This window comes from Trachurus trachurus, assembly GCF_905171665.1.
Source record: "Trachurus trachurus genome assembly, chromosome: 8".
In the NCBI taxonomy this organism is placed as follows: domain Eukaryota; kingdom Metazoa; phylum Chordata; class Actinopteri; order Carangiformes; family Carangidae; genus Trachurus; species Trachurus trachurus.
In genome coordinates, this window is record NC_139905.1 from 20,995,401 (window position 1) to 21,013,767 (window position 18,367).

At 43.5% G+C, this 18,367-nt stretch overlaps 1 protein-coding gene across 1 annotated transcript in view; it reads left to right on the plus strand.

The window, feature by feature from the left end:
- Positions 1-1,260: 1,260 nt before the first annotated feature.
- The window catches only part of cacna1ha (calcium channel, voltage-dependent, T type, alpha 1H subunit a), a gene marked incomplete at its 3' end in the record, with an annotated part of 106,089 nt that continues 88,982 nt past the window's right edge, over positions 1,261-18,367 (plus strand). Inside the window, exons 1-2 of the mRNA XM_083976375.1 lie at positions 1,261-1,312; positions 2,505-3,052. Of these exons, the coding sequence (XP_083832501.1) occupies positions 2,529-3,052 (524 nt within the window). The 5' untranslated portion in view covers positions 1,261-1,312; positions 2,505-2,528. The remainder of the gene's footprint in view (positions 1,313-2,504; positions 3,053-18,367) is intronic.

The window sequence follows — 18,367 nt, forward strand, 5'->3', positions numbered from 1 at the left end:
ACCCACCGTGTCCTCAATTTCCAGTGGCTCATCTGGACCTAATCCTGCATGGAACCATTACCCAAAGTGATTTTATGGGCTAAATCCGATGCATTTTTACCAAAAATCAACCAACTCTGGTCTGTTAAAATTCATCTAATAATAAAACCTCTTTCAGACCTTTTATTTTTACTGAACCTAATGACTAAAGAGTCAATTATTTTTTGTGAAGGGTAAAGTCCTTAGGTGCCAACGAAGTCTCTCATCCTGCAAATCCAGCTGTGGCCGCTGTTTCAAAATTGATTTGCAGCTCAGGTTTTGCCACCTGCGTCCACCTGCATCTCAGGATGAGAACCAAATTCCAAACACATAGTGAGCCCAATATGTACTAACGATTAACATCTGGACAGATATTTACATCAAAAGTCCTACAATCTTTTAGTTTAAAAACTAATAGAAGCAACAAATTCTGGTTCAGCCCCCCTTCTCTTAAGGATCATTCATATATTGGAAGAATATCATGGTGAATTCAAATATGAAAATTGTGGAAAGTGGCCTAATCCCCTTTTATGCAGCACTAAGAATAATAATAACTGTAGGCTAATAAAAGCTATGATCCTGTGTTTCTGTAGTTACTCTGAAGGACTGTGCAGGCTAATATATTTTTCATACCGTTTCCATTATCTGCTTCTGACTGCATGGTGATGCGTGAAAACACCGTGGTGCGTGCGCGGCGCGCCCTGCGTGGATCTTCGTGCCTTTTTTTTCTCTCTCCATTGCGCGCGTGTATGTGTGTCTCCCACTGCGCGCTACGTCTCCATAGCCGGACATCACGTCACGTGTCAGGGCTCCCGGGTCCTGGGCCAAGTTTTTTCTTTTTCTTTTCTCTCTCCTCGTGTCAGATCATCTCACGGAGCTTCAACGAACCCACACACACACACGGTCCGACCCTCCCGCCGCGCGCGCATCTCCGCTCCACGCTGCGTAAGCGACACCTCAGCGAGGATGGACGGATAGATGGAGGCATGGATGTGGAGAGATGTTCCCGTTTCACCACCCAGCGCGCAAAACAAGACCACTTCCTAAGTGATTCTTTGATTACTTCCAGTGATTTTTTTTTCTTTTCATTTTGAACGGATTACCTTTGATCTGTGAGAAACGCTAAAGAACTAAGGAGATTATTTTTTGTCGAGGAGAGAGAAGAGAGGGAAGAAAGAAAGAAAGGAAAGGAAAGGAAGGGAAAGCGCCGGGTTGCTGAGAAAGGCTGGGTGCGCTAGAAACACGGAAAGTCACGGATCATGCTTATGGGAACTTCCGATTCCGTCTCGATAAGGTATTTAAGAAAGAATTAAGTTTCTCTTTCTGCACTGTCATGTTTTGGCATTTATTGTGTGCACTTTTTTTTTAATAACAACGACTAACACACAGGTGACGGACGCTCCATTCCCTCGGGCGGCTTTATTCTCTTTTCATTAGAAATGCGTGTGTAAGTACTTTTCAGCAGCTATTATGATAAAAACGCTTTATTATATTTTCCTCCTCTGCTGTATGATTCCTCCAGGAGAGCAGACAACTGCCACCAGCGTCAGATGCGCTTTTCTCTAATACAAAGACAAACGAGCAGAAAACAGAGCCCATTAAATACAAAAAGCCATCAAAAGAGTAAAAGTCTATTGGGTTATGATGACCATTGTTGTGTTGTCGGCGTTGTTCTACTCATTACAAACATCAGGATTAATGTGGCATTTCTTTGTTTTTCTTTTTTGCGCATTCCCTGCCCACCAGTGTGTCAGTGTGTGTGTGTGTGTGTGTGTGTGTGTGTGTGTATGTGTGTCTGTGTGTGTGGTGGGGGCTAAAAAGCTCCAGTAAACCAGAGACAGAGCAGTCCATCTGTTCAATCACATAGCAACAGGAAGAGAGAGGGTGACAGTGAAGCGAATTTCCACTATTCCCATAATATTTTAGTATAAGCATTAAGTGTTTTCTCTTTTTCATTAGATACAGTTTATGTTTCTAAGTATTTAGTGTCACAAATTCAGGAAGTAATTGTCCCCTTTGTGTTGCTAAGTAGTGAGTTAACTGTATCCCTCATATATCCACACAATAATGCTGTAATATTCCACCCAGACTTTCAGTATTGTGTGATCATTTAATCTTCTGTCATAGGGATAGAGGCTTTGTTCAAGTATGGGAGAGGCAGACAGAGAGAAATGTTTTCCACAGATTTGTGGAATAAAGCGCAGCCAGGTTAGTGATCGAACACTGAAAATCTGTGTGTAGATTGATTGGAGAAGAGTACTTTTGCCGGTGAGGGATCAAAGGAGGAAATAGTCAGAGTGTTTATTTGGCTCAATTGTGTGATTAGTCTCCAGTGGCTCTTTGCTGAGTTGATGGCTCTCCTCCTCCTCCTCCACCGCCTTCTCCTCCTGTCATGGTTTCTCTGCAGCTTTGCAAATGTTCTCCTCTTCTTCCTGTCACGTCGTTGTCCCCTCTCTCTAACCTCCCTGTGTCTGACCTCCCTCCAGAGTGGCTCTGCCTGATGCTCTATCATGACTGATGGCGAGGGGAGAGCGCGCTTTCAGTATGCAGAGTGCCAGGAGGGGCAGGAGCACCAGCACCAGCACCAGCACCAGCGGGAGGAGGTGCAGGAGGAGGTGAGGCTCGCCGTGCCCACGCTCTACCGGAGCGACGCCCCGGGTCACGACGCTGACCCCGGCGGAGGAGGAGGCCGCGATGAAGACGAGGACAAGAGGGAGGAGGCCGAGGGGAGAGGGAGGGGAGGGAGGAGGAGGAGGAGGAGGGGGAGCGGTTGCAGCGGCCGCGGAGAAGGCGGAGGTGAATGGAGTCCTGAGGTGCAGGAGCACGAGGGGCAAGAACTGGAGCTGGAAGTGGAAGTTGGACGAACGCTGGGAGTTCGCATCACGGCTCCCATCCGAGATCCGGACTGCGTCTCCGAGGAGGAGGAGCAGCAGCCGTACCCGGCCCTGGCCCCCGTGGCCTTCTTCTGCTTAAAGCAAACAACAAGGCCTCGAAACTGGTGTCTCCGTGTCGTATGTAACCCATATCCTTTCATGTGCTGGGAATCGAACCCTGGCTGACCCCCTGGTAAGACCAAACATGTCCTCAGTCCTTTGTGTGTGAGTTCTTGCACTCTTACATATACCTCCTGATTGACGGTGTGTGATTCATACGCTGTCAACATGTCTGAGCTGATGATGTCATCACCTCTTGTCAATGTCACTTGTCATGTAAATGAAGCGACTTTGCTTATTTCTACAAGACTAAACAAGCAGCAGCTGTAGACACGACGTGACCGCTCATTTCTCCAAACACTCGCGTTCCATTTGTTCAGACTGATGCTCTCTGAGCATGTGACACCATCATGTGTGTGGTGGTACATACAGGAACAACTGGTGTGGCTGCATCTGTCTTGAGCTCAAGTTCAGTAGATGTTCAGTAGATACACTTTTACTTAGACTCTGTCGTGCGCTGGCTTGAGGTTTGAGGTCAGTTGGTCAAGGGAAACCATGTCGGTGCATTCCCTCTGTCTGAGTAACCAGCAGTTTTAAGGCTGATAAAAGTAGGTTTGGCCACACAGCAATGTTGTCTTTATTTTGGTTTCTAGATGGTGTTTTCTGCTCAGCGTTAACTTAAGTTCCTGTTTTGTACAACTGTACCTGAGTTTGTGTTGTTTAATTGCCTTCTTCTTTCATTATATTCAACTCCAAATATGCACATCTCCTGGATATGAACATCATTAACAAGTTGTAAATGTACAAGTTTAGTACTCTGTATCTCTGAGGTCATTTTCAGGCAGCCATTTTGTGCTAAAAGACAGTTGTTTAAATTTAACATGGAGACGTCAAATAGTCCAAGAGAACTCAGATTTCAGCTGCTCGTCTGTTTTAGTATCTATTATTACCCCTCAGCTGAACATTCTGCCTGGATAATTTTCATCTGTGGGATGTTTTCACACACTTGAGCATAGACAAAAAAGAACATCATGTGCATCCAAATCCAAGCACTATGAAAAAAAAAAAAAAAACTTGAAGATGAACCACTGCAATATTTTTTCATCCCTTATGCGGTTAAGTGGGTGGTGTAAAAAGAGAATCAGGTCCTGAGTCATATTTATTTGCTAAGTACATTTTTTTGTACCCTGGAATCAAATCTGCGGGGAACTGAGAGGATAAAAATACAAGTGAAATTATAAAACGCAAGCTGATGTCGTTATTCCTCTTCAAAGCTTCCCTTTGTTTGGTTGTAGCTGTAGTAGCTGATGCTGGCTGACTCCTCCAGACTCTGGCTGCATTAGTTGATTTTGCCCTAGTGATGCATGAAGTTGTTGTTGTTGTTGTTGTTGTTGCATTTATGCAGGCCTATGGCAGTAGCAGCCTGAAGATGGAAGTGTAACTTTAAGTCAGTGATTCTTGACAAGGTGTTTTAAGTTGCAGAGGAAACAGACAGACAAGTAGATAAATGGTTTGGTAGTTTCATCAGTACGTAGCCGCAAAGCCGCATGTGATGATTTATTCTCTTCTCCTTCCTCGTAAAAGATTGTCAGCGCTAGAAAAGGAAAGATGTCGTTTCATAGCGCCGCAAAAGCTACAAGAGCCTCATTACACAAGACATTGCATGTGGCAGGAGCCTAAACAAGCTCACACCTGAGTGAGCTGACACAGGACTTGGGGAAATCTCACTAGATCAGAGAATACATAAAGAATTCTGTTAGTGGTGGAAAGGAAACATGTGACAGGACAAGTTGCTTCCATCATTTTAGGTTTTCTGCAGTGATTTAGTGTTTCTTTTACCCTGACTCTCAAGAGTCAGGTTAAAAGAAAAAGATTTTTTTTTTTTTTTTGCTGTTTTGTTAGTTGTTAGTAGAGCTGGATGGACCAATAGACGGAGCAGTGCTAGATTTCTGCAGTCGCTATCACTGTTTGGGAATTTAAAAAGAAGATCAGCACTACTACTACTTTTATGAACATACAAAACACAAACAGTCAATTTTGATGTGGATCTTTTAGGTTTTTTGACCTTTTTTAGATAAATGTACCATTCACCAGTAGTCGTATAAACTGAATATTTTCCATCATTGACTAAATTTCTTTAATCGGCGTACAGAGACGTATTCTTTCCCATTCTGTTCTCAGACTATAATGGAGTTTTTTAAACTCCCCTCTCAGGAACACATGTTAACTATTTGGGTGCTGACAGTGTGTTGTGTACGTAAAGCCTAAACCTCTACATGGATGGATACAGCCATGTCCCATGTTGCCGAAGGTGTTAATTTCCACCTGACTGAGGCAAGTGCTTGCATGATGGAGGAATCCCATGTTCACAGAGTCTCACCAACTTCTGATCGCTTCCCAGGCAGGAATGTTCCCCAACTTCTAAACTCTTGGCACAGATAACTGAAGCCTCCATGGTGGTTCAACTTTAGAACAAAAATCATGGTCAAGAGAAGTCTGTCCGAGGCAAAGACGCAAAACCGAATGACGAATGCCTCTGCAGCCGTCTCCCTTCATTACCTGCACCCAATTTAAAATGGAGTACAATTTATTCTCTGTATTTTTTTGCTTTTTAATTGTTATTTTCTAGTTTTGTAAAATTGTGTTGTTCATATTTGGTTGATACAGCACGGTGGCTGCAGTGCTGTAGTTCTTCCTCTGTTACCGCAGAGAGAAAACATCATTCATGTGCTTTGTGTGGCCAGTGGCCACGCAGTCACGTCATATCTTTTTCTCTCATAAATTCATAACATTCTTGAAAACCAAATGCTTTAAAAGAGAATAATGTCTCATTATCAACCAAAATGAATATGAAAATGACAGAGTAGTAGATTATGATGAACATTGAGAAAATGTATTAAACCCTCTGAGGCTGTGCAGGACATTGTGGAGAAAAAATCACCTTGTCAGTGCTCTCTGGTGGATGAAGCATGTCACACTGTTTCTAAGTAGCTTAGTTTTGCTTTCCTGCAGGGTGACACAAGATCATGGGTGTTTGTCCTGTTTCTGTCTCGGTTTAAGCATTGTTGTGTCCTTATCTTGTATTGTCCCAAAGAGGAGAAGGATTTAACATTATACCTGCTGCCGTATATGTAAATCCTTTTGAAAAGATAAAGAGAGAAGCGGCAGCCATACAGGGGTTTTATTTGAAATAAGAGCCAATTAGAGCAGGCAGATGAAGACAGGAGAGGAGGTAAATTCTAAAACTGATCCAACTTTATCCAGTTAGACATGCAGACTTAAACACACAGGACATATGGTTTGGAAGCCTGCTGTTTGACAGATGTTAATGTTGCGTTACATTATGTGTGTTTTGTTCACAGGACCGTAGCGGGGATGATGCTGCAGCGGTACATGCTTCTACGGTCCGCACGTGCGCTTTTATGCTGCTCGCGTCCTGATCACCTCTCTGATTTCCAGCCGACTGCCGATGTTGTGCGATGTGTTGTTGTGTGGCGACTGTTGGGACGGGTTGTACCAAGATAACATTGCTAATGAATGAGGTGCAGAGTGTCACATGCTTGGCATAGCGTTATGCCTGCTTGTTGTAACACTTGAACCAGGTTATGTCACAAGAGCCGGTCAGCTCTCTTGAGTTTCATTCTTCAGCGTCTGCAAATGTGTGTATGTGTGTGTGTGTGTGCGGGACCCACCGTGTAAGCAGCGCAGAGTTGGTGGTCCACAGTGGGCTATGTAAATATTATTCACAGCATAAATGCTCTGCCACTCAACCACACAAAGGCATGCACATGCTGGTTAGAGCGCGAGTCTGGATAGGATAGAGAAACAAAGTGATTGTCTACAGGAGAGGTCAAACAAGCCTCTGATCAAACAAAACGGGATCATGTGAAACCCAAAGTCTTCACAGTCCCGTTGAGCTGGCTTCAGGATCTCTCGTCTGTATCGGGGAAAGCACTAATCACATGTGACAGGAGAGTCGGGTCGACAGTTGCTCACAATTACCAGAGCAGCATTTCATCACAACAACATTTTCTCATTCATCATGTTTATTATGCTGATCAACACTGATCAGCTGGATGGCTCTTGTCTGTACATAAACATCTCAGGATGCCCAGAAAATGCATTATGTTACTCAAGCTACAATTACAGCCCCAAGCTATTAAACACACTCATTTATTTCCTGCTTTGCTCTCGGAGCCGTCCGCCGCGGAATACAATGATGAGATGAATCTGCTATGGATTTTTGTATTGGCTTTCATTTTAAAACAAGACAGAAAGACCAATGACCCACCGAAGATGATTCATTGTAGAGATGATGTCAAAATATTTTCACACTTTTAAACAAGGCGGTCTTTGTGAGTCTTTGTGTTATCGGTGCTTTAAAGCTCTGAGATTGTCAGCTGCTGAGAAGCAACCTCTTCTTATCGGCATCTGTGCACATTGTATGTTTTAGGGTTGGATTGTCATGCTTTACATAAGGATGTGATTTTCAAATATATCTCATTCTAGTGACCGTAACAAAACATGAACGAAAACTATGAATATCATGTCCCAGTTTATCCTGTGATGGATCATTTATTTTAAGAAAGTTTCAAACCAGAGCTAAAACAAGCAGTTAATCTGTAGATTTAGCAAAATCAGGTCAAGAACAACCACTCAGAGAATTTTTGGTTGCAGCTTTATAATTATGCGTATATTTTTGTCTCATACTGTATAGTAAATTCTGTCTCTTTTGTGTTTTAACTACCCAGTCTGAATCATGAATCACTTTTTGTACATTTTATAGATCAAACAATTCACTCATCGATGATTACAAATATTGGAGAACTCTACTGAAATTAATAGAAAAACAGTTGCAAGTAAAATTGGTAACTCCCTAGATGTTTCAGACTTTGTGTGAAAAAAAAGAAAAAGAAAAAAAAAAGGTACTGGTGTGTGGTCTGAGGAATGACTCTGTCCAGTAGAGACTGTTCTGCATGCAGTTATACTTGAATATACTTTTCCAGATGCTGCCTCACTGTCACAAGGCTGAATGTTTAGGAGTGACTGGCGAGATGGTGTGATACAATAACAAGCTGATTCAGCCTGATTAGATCAGATTCGGAGGCCAGACAAGGTTAATCCATTACAGATGAGTGGATTCATCATGCTATCTGTCTCCATTAGTCATCCTATACTCTAAACATGTTGAGAGGGCCTCTTGCACTTCCTTCATAAATGAATGCAGATGAGGCTGCAATGAGACACACACACACACACAAGCACACACAACAACAACAACAGGCGTAAGGTTTTGTGTTTGCTTGTTTGGAGGATCAGAGTCATTTGATATTTGATTGCTTTTTAAATCGTTGTTTGACTCCTATCTAAGCAGGCGATGTTTTAGAGAACCATTGGTCACAGAGCAAATCAAACAGAGATGATGTGAAGTTTCATCAGAACCGTTTTAAAGCTGTCCGACACGGCGGACAACCAGTCCAAATCAAAGTCCCCAGTGTGAAGGATCTCATTTAAATGTAGGATAAATATCAATTTCAATTTTATGACAGGCCTCAGTGTTTGCGGAGAGCAGAGGGCGGTGTGGGGGGGGGTCTGTATGAAGCAGTGCAGCAGTGATAAAATGACCCCTAATCAACTCTGAAGTGGAAGTGGAAGTAGTGGAATTGTCCACTTCCTCTCTCTCCAACAGTGAGACATCATGTCAGACGTTTTTTGTTGTCTTTGTCTGCAGTGTGTATGTGTGTGTTTGTATTTATGACTTCATCTCTGCAGCGTGACGGACAAAGAGAGTCAGCCTTGATGTCAGCAGGTTGTCCTTTCCTCATGCCACTCAGATAGGCATCCAGAGGGATGTGTGTGTGTGTGTTTGTGTGTGTGTGTAAATGCACACAGATAGGCTTGTGTGCATCCCTGCCAGACTCGGCGCTCATCTTGCAGTATTTATATTGAGCAGTTTGTCTGTGTGTGTGTGTGTGTGTGTTTGATGACTCATTATATTTGGCCTGTGCTCATGATAACAGCAGATTGGGGGTCATGAGGTGTGTATCACTGCAGAGACAGAGGGATCCTGTCTCTCTGACGTATAAAGTACTGGCTCACCATGCGCAGTCCTCACAATATGTGTTGCTGTGTGTAGCGCTCTTCATGTTTGTGTATACGTGTACGTCTCCGGTTGTGTAGTGGTAACGCGTCACACTTCCCAGTAACTGCATTTCAGCACCAGACATAGCAACAGCACAGCCAGAGAAACGGAGCGCTCTCATGGCAAAAACCGCTCAGTGTGCCAACCAGAATGACAAAGAGAAGAATACACACTGCTATTATGAAAACAGTTATTTCTTTATTCTATTAAAGGAAAGAAGTATAACCACATACCTGCAGTTATAAAGAAACAAAGCATATGCACTGCAGCTCTGGCCTGCAGCACACATACCTCAGCAAATCAAATATGCCTTGTAATTAGCAGATTAATGCTGTAAAATAAAAAATAAAAAGAATTTGAAATGTGAAAATACAGTCATTTTACCAAAACACTGCCATACTGAAAGTAACTGCTATATGTTTTTGTATACATTTATTTAATGTACTACTTTCCTCACTTTGCTCAGACACCTGGTTCATACTGTCTTATCATTATTTACTTTTTAGACTTTTATGCAGGCAAAGTTCTCATGTAGCCATTTGTATTTAGACAACATTAAACATTTAAGAACCCTGTAATTGCTATAAAACGATCAAAAGAACCCACCCCATTGTGGTTATTGTTATTGTTCAGAAATATATTAAACGGACAAAGAGTACAAGTAAACAAATGCGCATTGCGCTGGGGTATTGTTTGTCGGCCCTCCAGGTATTTATTAACGTTTATGTCGACGTGTGTGTGTGTGTGTGTAAGCTATTTTGTGTGCTTTTGTGTTGGCTCATTTGTGTGTGTGTACAAGGTGTTAAGGTGTGTGTGTTGTAGGATTACTCCCAGTACAGTAGGATCTTTGTTTATCCCCAGGCTCACTGTTTACAGACCGCTTCGTAAAATTACCTGGAACTAATAACACTGGGCTTCACGGTGTAAACTGGGGAGGTTGGTGGGTGTGCATGCAGGAGTCCATATGTGTATACACGACTCTACATGTGTGTTTGTGTGCATTTACGTGCATGTACACACACACACACACACACACACACACACACACACACACACACACACACACACACACACACACACACACACACACACACACACACACACACACACACACACACACACACACACACACACACACACACACACACACACACACACACACACACACCATGTTGTTTAGGCAGTGACCCTCTCTTGCCCCAGGCTCTGAGTGTCTGACTCCACACAACACTCCAGAGAGAGGGAGTGTGTGTTTCAGATTTGGTGTGTTTGTGCTGTCGGCCAGATGATAGCTGGTGTCTGTAAAATGCCACCAGGGTTATGGGCAGAATCACTGTGACTTGCCACAATCGCCATGGGTGGGTTTGTGTTACATTAGATTTAGCAGACATTGTTGTTCACAGTGACTACAGTAAATCCACAGCTTTATATATATATATATATATATATATATATATATATATATATATATATATATATATATATATATATATATATATATATATATATATATATATATATATATATATATATATGTGTGTGTGTGTGTGTGTGTATATATATATATAATAAAAGATATGGCACAAGGCTTTTCCTTTAAAGGGGGTAGTTCAACATTTTGGCAAATTGGCCCATTGCCATAATCCCTATAGTCATAGCAGTAGGTTCTAGGGCTGTCCCGATTACCATATTTAGATAATCGATTATTTGCGGACATAAAATTGATCACAATCGATTGTCAATTGTCAGAGTTATTTTTGAGGTAAATTCATGCAAAACAGCTGATGCGCGTTCCCATTGGGGGCAGTTTTCTGGCAAGCAGTCTCTGCATTTGCGTTGAAAAACTCGTAATGTTCCGTTATTATCTCATAGCGTGGTGAATGTGCAGGTCACAACTTGTCCACGACAGCGTTTTGGAGTTGTGTATTTGATGTATTTGATGAGGGAAAGCAAGAAATCCCATTAGCCTCCGTAGCGTAGCTCTGAGCAGCTCGCGGCTCTGCTCCGCCGTTCTAAAAACAGCTCACACCGACAAAAAAAGGTAACGAACCTATGGGGATTATGGCAATGGGCCAATTTGCCAAAATGTAAGGGTAGAAATGTATCGTGGAAAAGAACACTGGGATGTATACATCAGGGATGCACTTCGTTTGTCAGAGAGACGCTCCAGCAGCCAACCAGATTGCAGTTAATCAGAGCATACTGAGTCTGCAGGGTCAAAGGTTAGAGGTCAATCTGAGTGAAGCTGGTAACTGCTGGTGTTTAGGGTCAGAGGGTCAATCTGTTAAGAAGCACACTATTGTCTGTCGAGTCCTTGAACATCCCTCTGCTGTCTGAAAACAGAAAAACAGGTCACCCGTGTCCTGGGGTTTAATTTGTGATGCCGTGAAGTCCAAATCCCCCCCCTTCTCCTCCTCTCCCCTTCTCTGTTTCTATCAGCTTTGAAAGTCCAAACCCCTCTGCACTGCAGTCCCTGTCACTGCTAACTGCACAGCTGGCCTGGGCAGAGCTGCAGACAGACATGTGCCACCTCCATGACACACGGCGCTGCCAGATGCTCCGTCCTCAGCCCTGCCAGTGACGGGCTTCACCTGAAGGATCTGGGCCCTGATGGGTTCAGACAGTCCCAGTTGGCAGCCGGCCATTTCAGTGGTATATCACAACTTTAGTGACATTTTTATCCAGTTTTTAAGATGATGCTAAAACAAAAAAATTGAAACAGTGGATGGAGACAGGAAGTGATTGAAGGAGTTTCTTTTTCCACAAGAGACGCATATACCGCCTCACTTCAATCTGCCCAGTCTGCCAGAGGGCTGTCAGTCAAGTTCCCTGTAGTGGCAGTGGCACACTGATTGGTGCTGCTCTTGTGTGGGAGGGCTTTTAAGCAGCTGTTGCCATGGCTACGCATCATGTTGATGACGGTCTTGGAAGTGCGTTCTGTGTTTCCACAGATCAACCCACCACCCAAAACCTGCTCTGTCACTCTCATAAAGGAAATCCACACTGAGAATGTGACGGAGCCTCTCTCTGTTAAAAGTCGCATCAGACGAGGAGCAGAGATGGTAAATGACTGAGTGTGAGTGAACGAGTGCAGCAGGTGGTAGGTAGGTGTCAGGCAAAGCTGACACGAGCATGTAAAAGAAAAAAAATGGGGGGAGGGACAGATGAGTGGACAGGAGAAAGAGAGATGAAGATGGATGGATGGATGGATGAACACACCAAACAAAAAATAAAGAAATGGAGGGAGGAGGGAGCAAATGGTGTTCTGGGACAGAAAACAGACGAGGGAGGTCAAACGGCGGGGACAGGAAGTTAAAAGTCGAGGCAAGAACAAGGAGAGGAGAAGAGGATGAAAGGGATAAACAGGATAAAGTGAAGCATCAGGACGGAGAGAGAGAGAGAGGGATGATGGAGGAGCAGAGCTGCGCGGGATGAGCAGGAACACGGAGAGAAGTAAAAGGACAGAAATCAGTCTTTTAAAAGCCAATCTATTCTGCATGGTGCGTGTGTGCGTGTGCGCGCAAGTTCACATGGCACTGTTGACTGACAGTTGGACGTGGCGTTCGGCCAATCACAAGTGTGAGTGATGAGCACGTAGCTCTCCTCCGCTCCCTCTGGCTGCGTTGTGCTTGTTATTGCCTCTCTCTCTGCTGGTTAATAGTTGCTGCAGTCTCGTCCTCAAGACACAACTACTCCCTCAACCAAACCCCTCCTCCCCCTCCCCCTCCCCCTCCCTTGTCCTGTCTCTCTCCAAAAAAAAGCTGCAGCTGAATAATGTGTTCTCTCTCTTTGTTTCTCTTTCTTTCCCTTCTCATTCCTTTGTCTGATTTTTTTTTCCCGCTGCTAAAACCTTTGCAAGTCCTGACTGCACATTCACCAACGCCTCTCGATTGCATTTTTATTTATGTTGCTGTATTGGAGGCAGCGATCAGTCATGCATATTTTTATATGTGTGTCTTTCTTTCATTTGCATGCACACACTTGCAGGGATCTTTTTTTGATAACGAGGCCACATGCTGAAATAAATTATCAGGCTGTATCTGTCTCTCTCCCATCACTTCCTGTCGGTGTCTCAGCATCTGACGCTGACTGGCTCCCAGGCTCCCAGGCTCCCAGCTCCTCTAATTATTAATGCGTGTTGGTGTTGTGAGATCCTGGTACGCAAGGGGTTAATCTGGTGAGCAGTTCAGTTAAGTTTAAGTTGATTTTTTTATCAAGGCCGGTGGTCGTAAAGCAAGAGGTGAAAAGACAGAGAGTCAGCAGGTGTAATTAAGACAATGAGATGTACCACAGATGTAGAGAGACCACATTGCTTCAGTGCACACACACACACACACACACACACACACACACACACACACACACACACACACACACACACACACACACTCACACACACCTGGTAGGGTCCTCAAGGCGCAAGACGTAACCTGAAAAGGCGCTAATGCGTTTCTCTTTATGTAGGAGGAGTCGTGAAGGGGAGGTCAGCGCAGGGCTCCCCAGGGACAGTGCATCATGCCGGGGTTGGGATCCTGAGCTCCTTCCCTTCATCCTGCCTTCACTGGGGGTTGCTTAGTATTCAGTTATGTTTTTAGGTCATGTTGCCTTGTTGCATTTACTGTTAAGTTGCTGCGCTGCTGTTCCTAATGAGCTTTTTTTTTGTGTGTGTTTTGTTTTTTGGTGAGTGTGTTTGTTCTGTGTGTGTGTGTGTGTGTGTTCCTGCTGTTCTGAGCCGTTTCCCCACAGTCAAGCTCCACATGAATAACCCAGCAGCCCCTCGCCTTGCTGCTGATCACATTACTGTCTGAAAGATGGTCGGAATGACAGAAACACACATAGAAACGAGAGGGAGAGAGACATTTGTCACGGCCGACTTGGAATGGCCAGCGTTTCGTTTCATACAACAATATTTTTTAAAGGCAGCAGAAATTGCTTACACCAGTCTGAGCAAAATCACTCACACAGCCGTTTTTTTTTGTTGTTGCTGTTATTTTCTCTGTAATACCAACTGTGATGATCAAACCGGCTCGTAAATGAGGCCGCGTATGTGAGGAAGTGTGTGGGATTGCATGCATGGACGCACACATGTGTAAGGATGCACATCTGTGTGTGTGTGTGTGTGTCGTCGTATGAAAGAGTAATGCAGAGATGGATGAATAAATAAAAGATCTGGAAAACCCATCACAATCTAGCAGTGGGTTGTCATGGCAATGCGGACAGCACGGTACTGTGTGTGTGAGTGAGAGAGAGACAGAGAGAATGAGAGAGAGAGATAGAGATCATATCACTGCAACATTTTAACACATATATGACTTCAGTGCTGCTGTAATACTAACAAAGAAGGTCTTTACGTCTGAATACACTGACACACAGAGAGAAAAGATCAACTATAGTCAATTTGCGCTCAAGAAATGTCAAAAGGGTTAATACCTACACAATGTAGGCTTGTGTATATTCATTTATGAATTAATTAAAGGCTTATGTTATGTTTTGCAATTAAATTCAATGAGTAAACATGACCTTGTTTTTTTTAAGGCTTCTTCCACAGCCAAATGTGTGGCTACATGTTTGTTGGATGGCCGTCTTTGTGCGTGCGTGTGTATTTGTGGATTTAAGAGCTGCTTTAACAGCAGCACTGTATAATGGATAAAGCCTGATACTTAACTGCATCTCCTTAGAGACCTGAAAACTGCAGCCTCTTCTCTCTGCCTCTCTTCCTCACTTTCCGCTCTGCAGCACGTGCCTCTGCTTTGGATACAAAATGGGCTGATTCGCATGAGTGTGTGTGTGTGTGTGTGTGAGTGAGTGAGTGAGTGAGTGAGGGGCGTGTATGTGTGTGTGGGAGAGAGAGAGGGTTAGCAAGAGTGAAGAATTACAGAGTTACTGCAACCTAGTTTTATGGCAGAGTGGTGATTGAAGGTTGATGGTGAAGAAAAGTGCCGAGTGAATTTAAAGTGCGCGTGCAGAGTTTAATGAAAGCAACTTTAAACAGCACAAAATGACTGTTGCCGTTTGAGTGTGTGTGTGTGTGTGCGCGTGTGTGTGTGTGAGAGAGAGAGGTGGGTGACAGAGTTAGAGAGAGAAGTCTAGGACGGTGGGATTCTCTCTGCAAAGAGGCTCTTACTAGAAACTCTACCTGGTTACTAGGCAACAGGACAGCACTGCTGCACATTGGAGTAATGGGGGTGGGGGGTGTTGAGCTTTCTGTGTTTTGTGTGTGTGTGTGTTAGAGTGCTGAGTCAATAACTATATTATTTATGAGTATTTCATACAAAAAGAGTGTGTTTTGTGGGACAGAGTGAGAGGGAGGGACAACCAAGGGTGAATGTGTGTATTCCTGTGTGTGTGTCTCACGTGTGTAATACGGTAATAGACCTTGTATGTATTGGAGTTTTTTAAATCAACATTTAGGAGCACTTTGGCAGAAACTTACAAAAAAAAACACTGACAAGATTGTTATTTGAATCGACACAGAGATTTCACAGCCTCTAACCAGGTCACGATGAACCGTTGAGCCCAGACCTGGCTGTGAACGAGTCGCTGCTGGAGGTAACGGTGGAGCCATGCAGCACACAACTGACTGCATAAAACAAAGAAAAGGAGAGGGGTAGTGTGAAAAAGCAAACGGGCAGAGTGAGTTGACCCAGCCCTCACGCTCAACTCTGAATTCCTGCTCATATCTCTTTTTCTTGGGTGACTTCATACGCAGCGGACGATGTAATCCACACCAAACTGAACTAACAGGGAACTCACAGAGAGACACACAGGGCAGGAAAAGATGTCACATCTGTTTGTTTTGTCAACTTGCCTGAACCGAGGCGTGTTAACTAACAGAAGTTTTCAATCGAATCACCTGAGAACGGCTCGAAGCGCGAGGTGCGTGCACCTGCAGTGGCTTTCATGCCTCAAAAACCATTCTTTACTGCACATTAGGAAAAAAAATAGAAAAGAGTGTACACAAAGCACCTGGCACAGTTTAGCAGGAAGAATTCACGAGGAGATAGTTTTAAATATGACAGTTTAACATGTGTCCTTCAGTCCTGGCTTTCATTACTATACATGTAGTTACACGTCATTACAACCTTTCTACACTGGCCTCAATCAGGCTATCAACATGGGAAATCTATTGCTGACAGTAGTTGGAAAGAGCGACTTCCTTACAGTACATGTTTAAATATAATTGTTAGTTAAGATCAGATAAATATTTCCAGTTATTCTGTCACAGCTTGTAATGATCTTCATTCCTACAGAGGATTTCTCACTGCCATTTTACAACAACAGGAAGTTACAATGTAATCATGCAAGAAAAATGCTTTTCATCCAAGTACAGGAAGAGGCGGTTTTTTTTTAAATTCCCAAAGAAATGCACATGTTCATTCTCTTTAGATATTTCAATTGTTTTTGTGCCTAATGTCACAAAATCCTGCAGGCAGCAACTCTGCACTGGATTCTAATGTGGATGTGTCGGTTTCAGTGTTGGTATTCAGATTCTACAGACTTGTATTGTGTCTTGGAGGAGAGATGATGTCGGTCCTACAGTAGCGTCAGTGAACTGAAAGGCAGCGGTGTGGGAGTGGGGTCTGTTCTGAACCAGAATCCGAATTAGACTGCCCCACGTCCCTGTGATTAACCCCAAACCCAATGAACTGTCCTCCTCCTAATGATCTATTGTTCACTGGATCGAATTTGGCATTGTTTGTCTCAAGTCATCGAGGTTACACACACACACACACACACACACACACACACACACACACACACACACACACACACACACACACACACACACACACACACACACACACACACACACACACACACACACACACACACACACACACACACACACACACACACACGGGCAGGGGATCAATGCAGATGGATTAATCTTCTTCAGACAGACAGTCATCATTAATTGAAAGAAGAAAGAAGCCAGCTTTACTCAATCGCTGCTGTGTGTCTGTGTTTGCGTGTCTGCGTGTGTGTGTGTGTGTTTGGGGGGAGGAGGTTGGGTGGGGGGGGGTTAATGTCCATTTGGCTGTAATGAAGGAACGCTGCTCTCGTTGGCCCAATGTCTGCTTTCTAATGGACCTCTATTATCACAGTTCAAACACTCAAACTGCAGCACACACAAAGCCGTCACTGTGACACACACACACACACAAGCACACACACACTCTGTGCAAGATGAAAGGGCATCATGAAGCAGCTGACCCAGCTGAGGGGCATGAGGGCTGTCGTGTGTTAAACAGATTCTAGCTGAAGTGGCTGTTTAAGGCCGCTGCTCCATACGGTCTGTATTGTCTGGAGAGTTGAGAGTCATACGTCAATGAACAACACCAACAATCTACCTGCTTCAACACAATTAATTACAAAAAGGTGTCAAAATTACAACCATATACAAGCATTAAAGCTAAGTCCACCTTCCTATACATATATGTATGTATTTATTGATTTACTGTAACTGTAAATATAAATATGGGTATAAGAAGAAATCAAACTATAGTCACAAATGTTATTCAAAACACACTAAAAGTGATAGCTATGATATATGTGAAGGTACTAATGCACCATGTGGCTGGTTTACCCTCCTCTTTATCTTCCTACACAAATTTACACACCAAGTCATGGTCATACACTTAAACTGCAGAACACCTATTAATATAATTGGCCCATTCAGTATATCAAAGGTACTGTAGGCCTGAGAGTCAGGAGTTTTGGCAACACATCACTAAAACCCTAAAGCTGAAAACCTGCTTAGCGTTGCTTTGCTAATCATAATAAAAACACCAGCGTGGATGAGAATTTCTGTTTGTATCTACACTGTAAAACCTAAAGATTATTGTGTACAACTTTTTTTGGTAGCAGTGTTTGTACTCACAGCTGCCTCTCTGTCCTGTGATAAATGTGCATGTCAGAGGTCACTGACACAAAACTGCAGCAGCTATAAAAACACAGTTAGAGGCCTGTAGGAGATGAAGACCTGCCAGACTCTACTGTAATGCATTGAATCTGTGGTTGGCGGCCGTGGCCATCAAATGGTAGATAAGCTGACAGACAAACACATTTCTTATCTTATTAGGAAGCTATATGCGATGCTACAGCTGTAGATGTGTTGGAGCTGAAGGGATATGGTGAGAGCTGCTTGGAGCATTTCTCAAGCTCTAACTGTGTTACAGTGTTAAATGCGACATAGAAACAATAGACCTCCAGGGGTGAATGTCTACAGCTTGATGAACAGCATCATCTGTTCCCCACCACAGGCTCGTTGGAC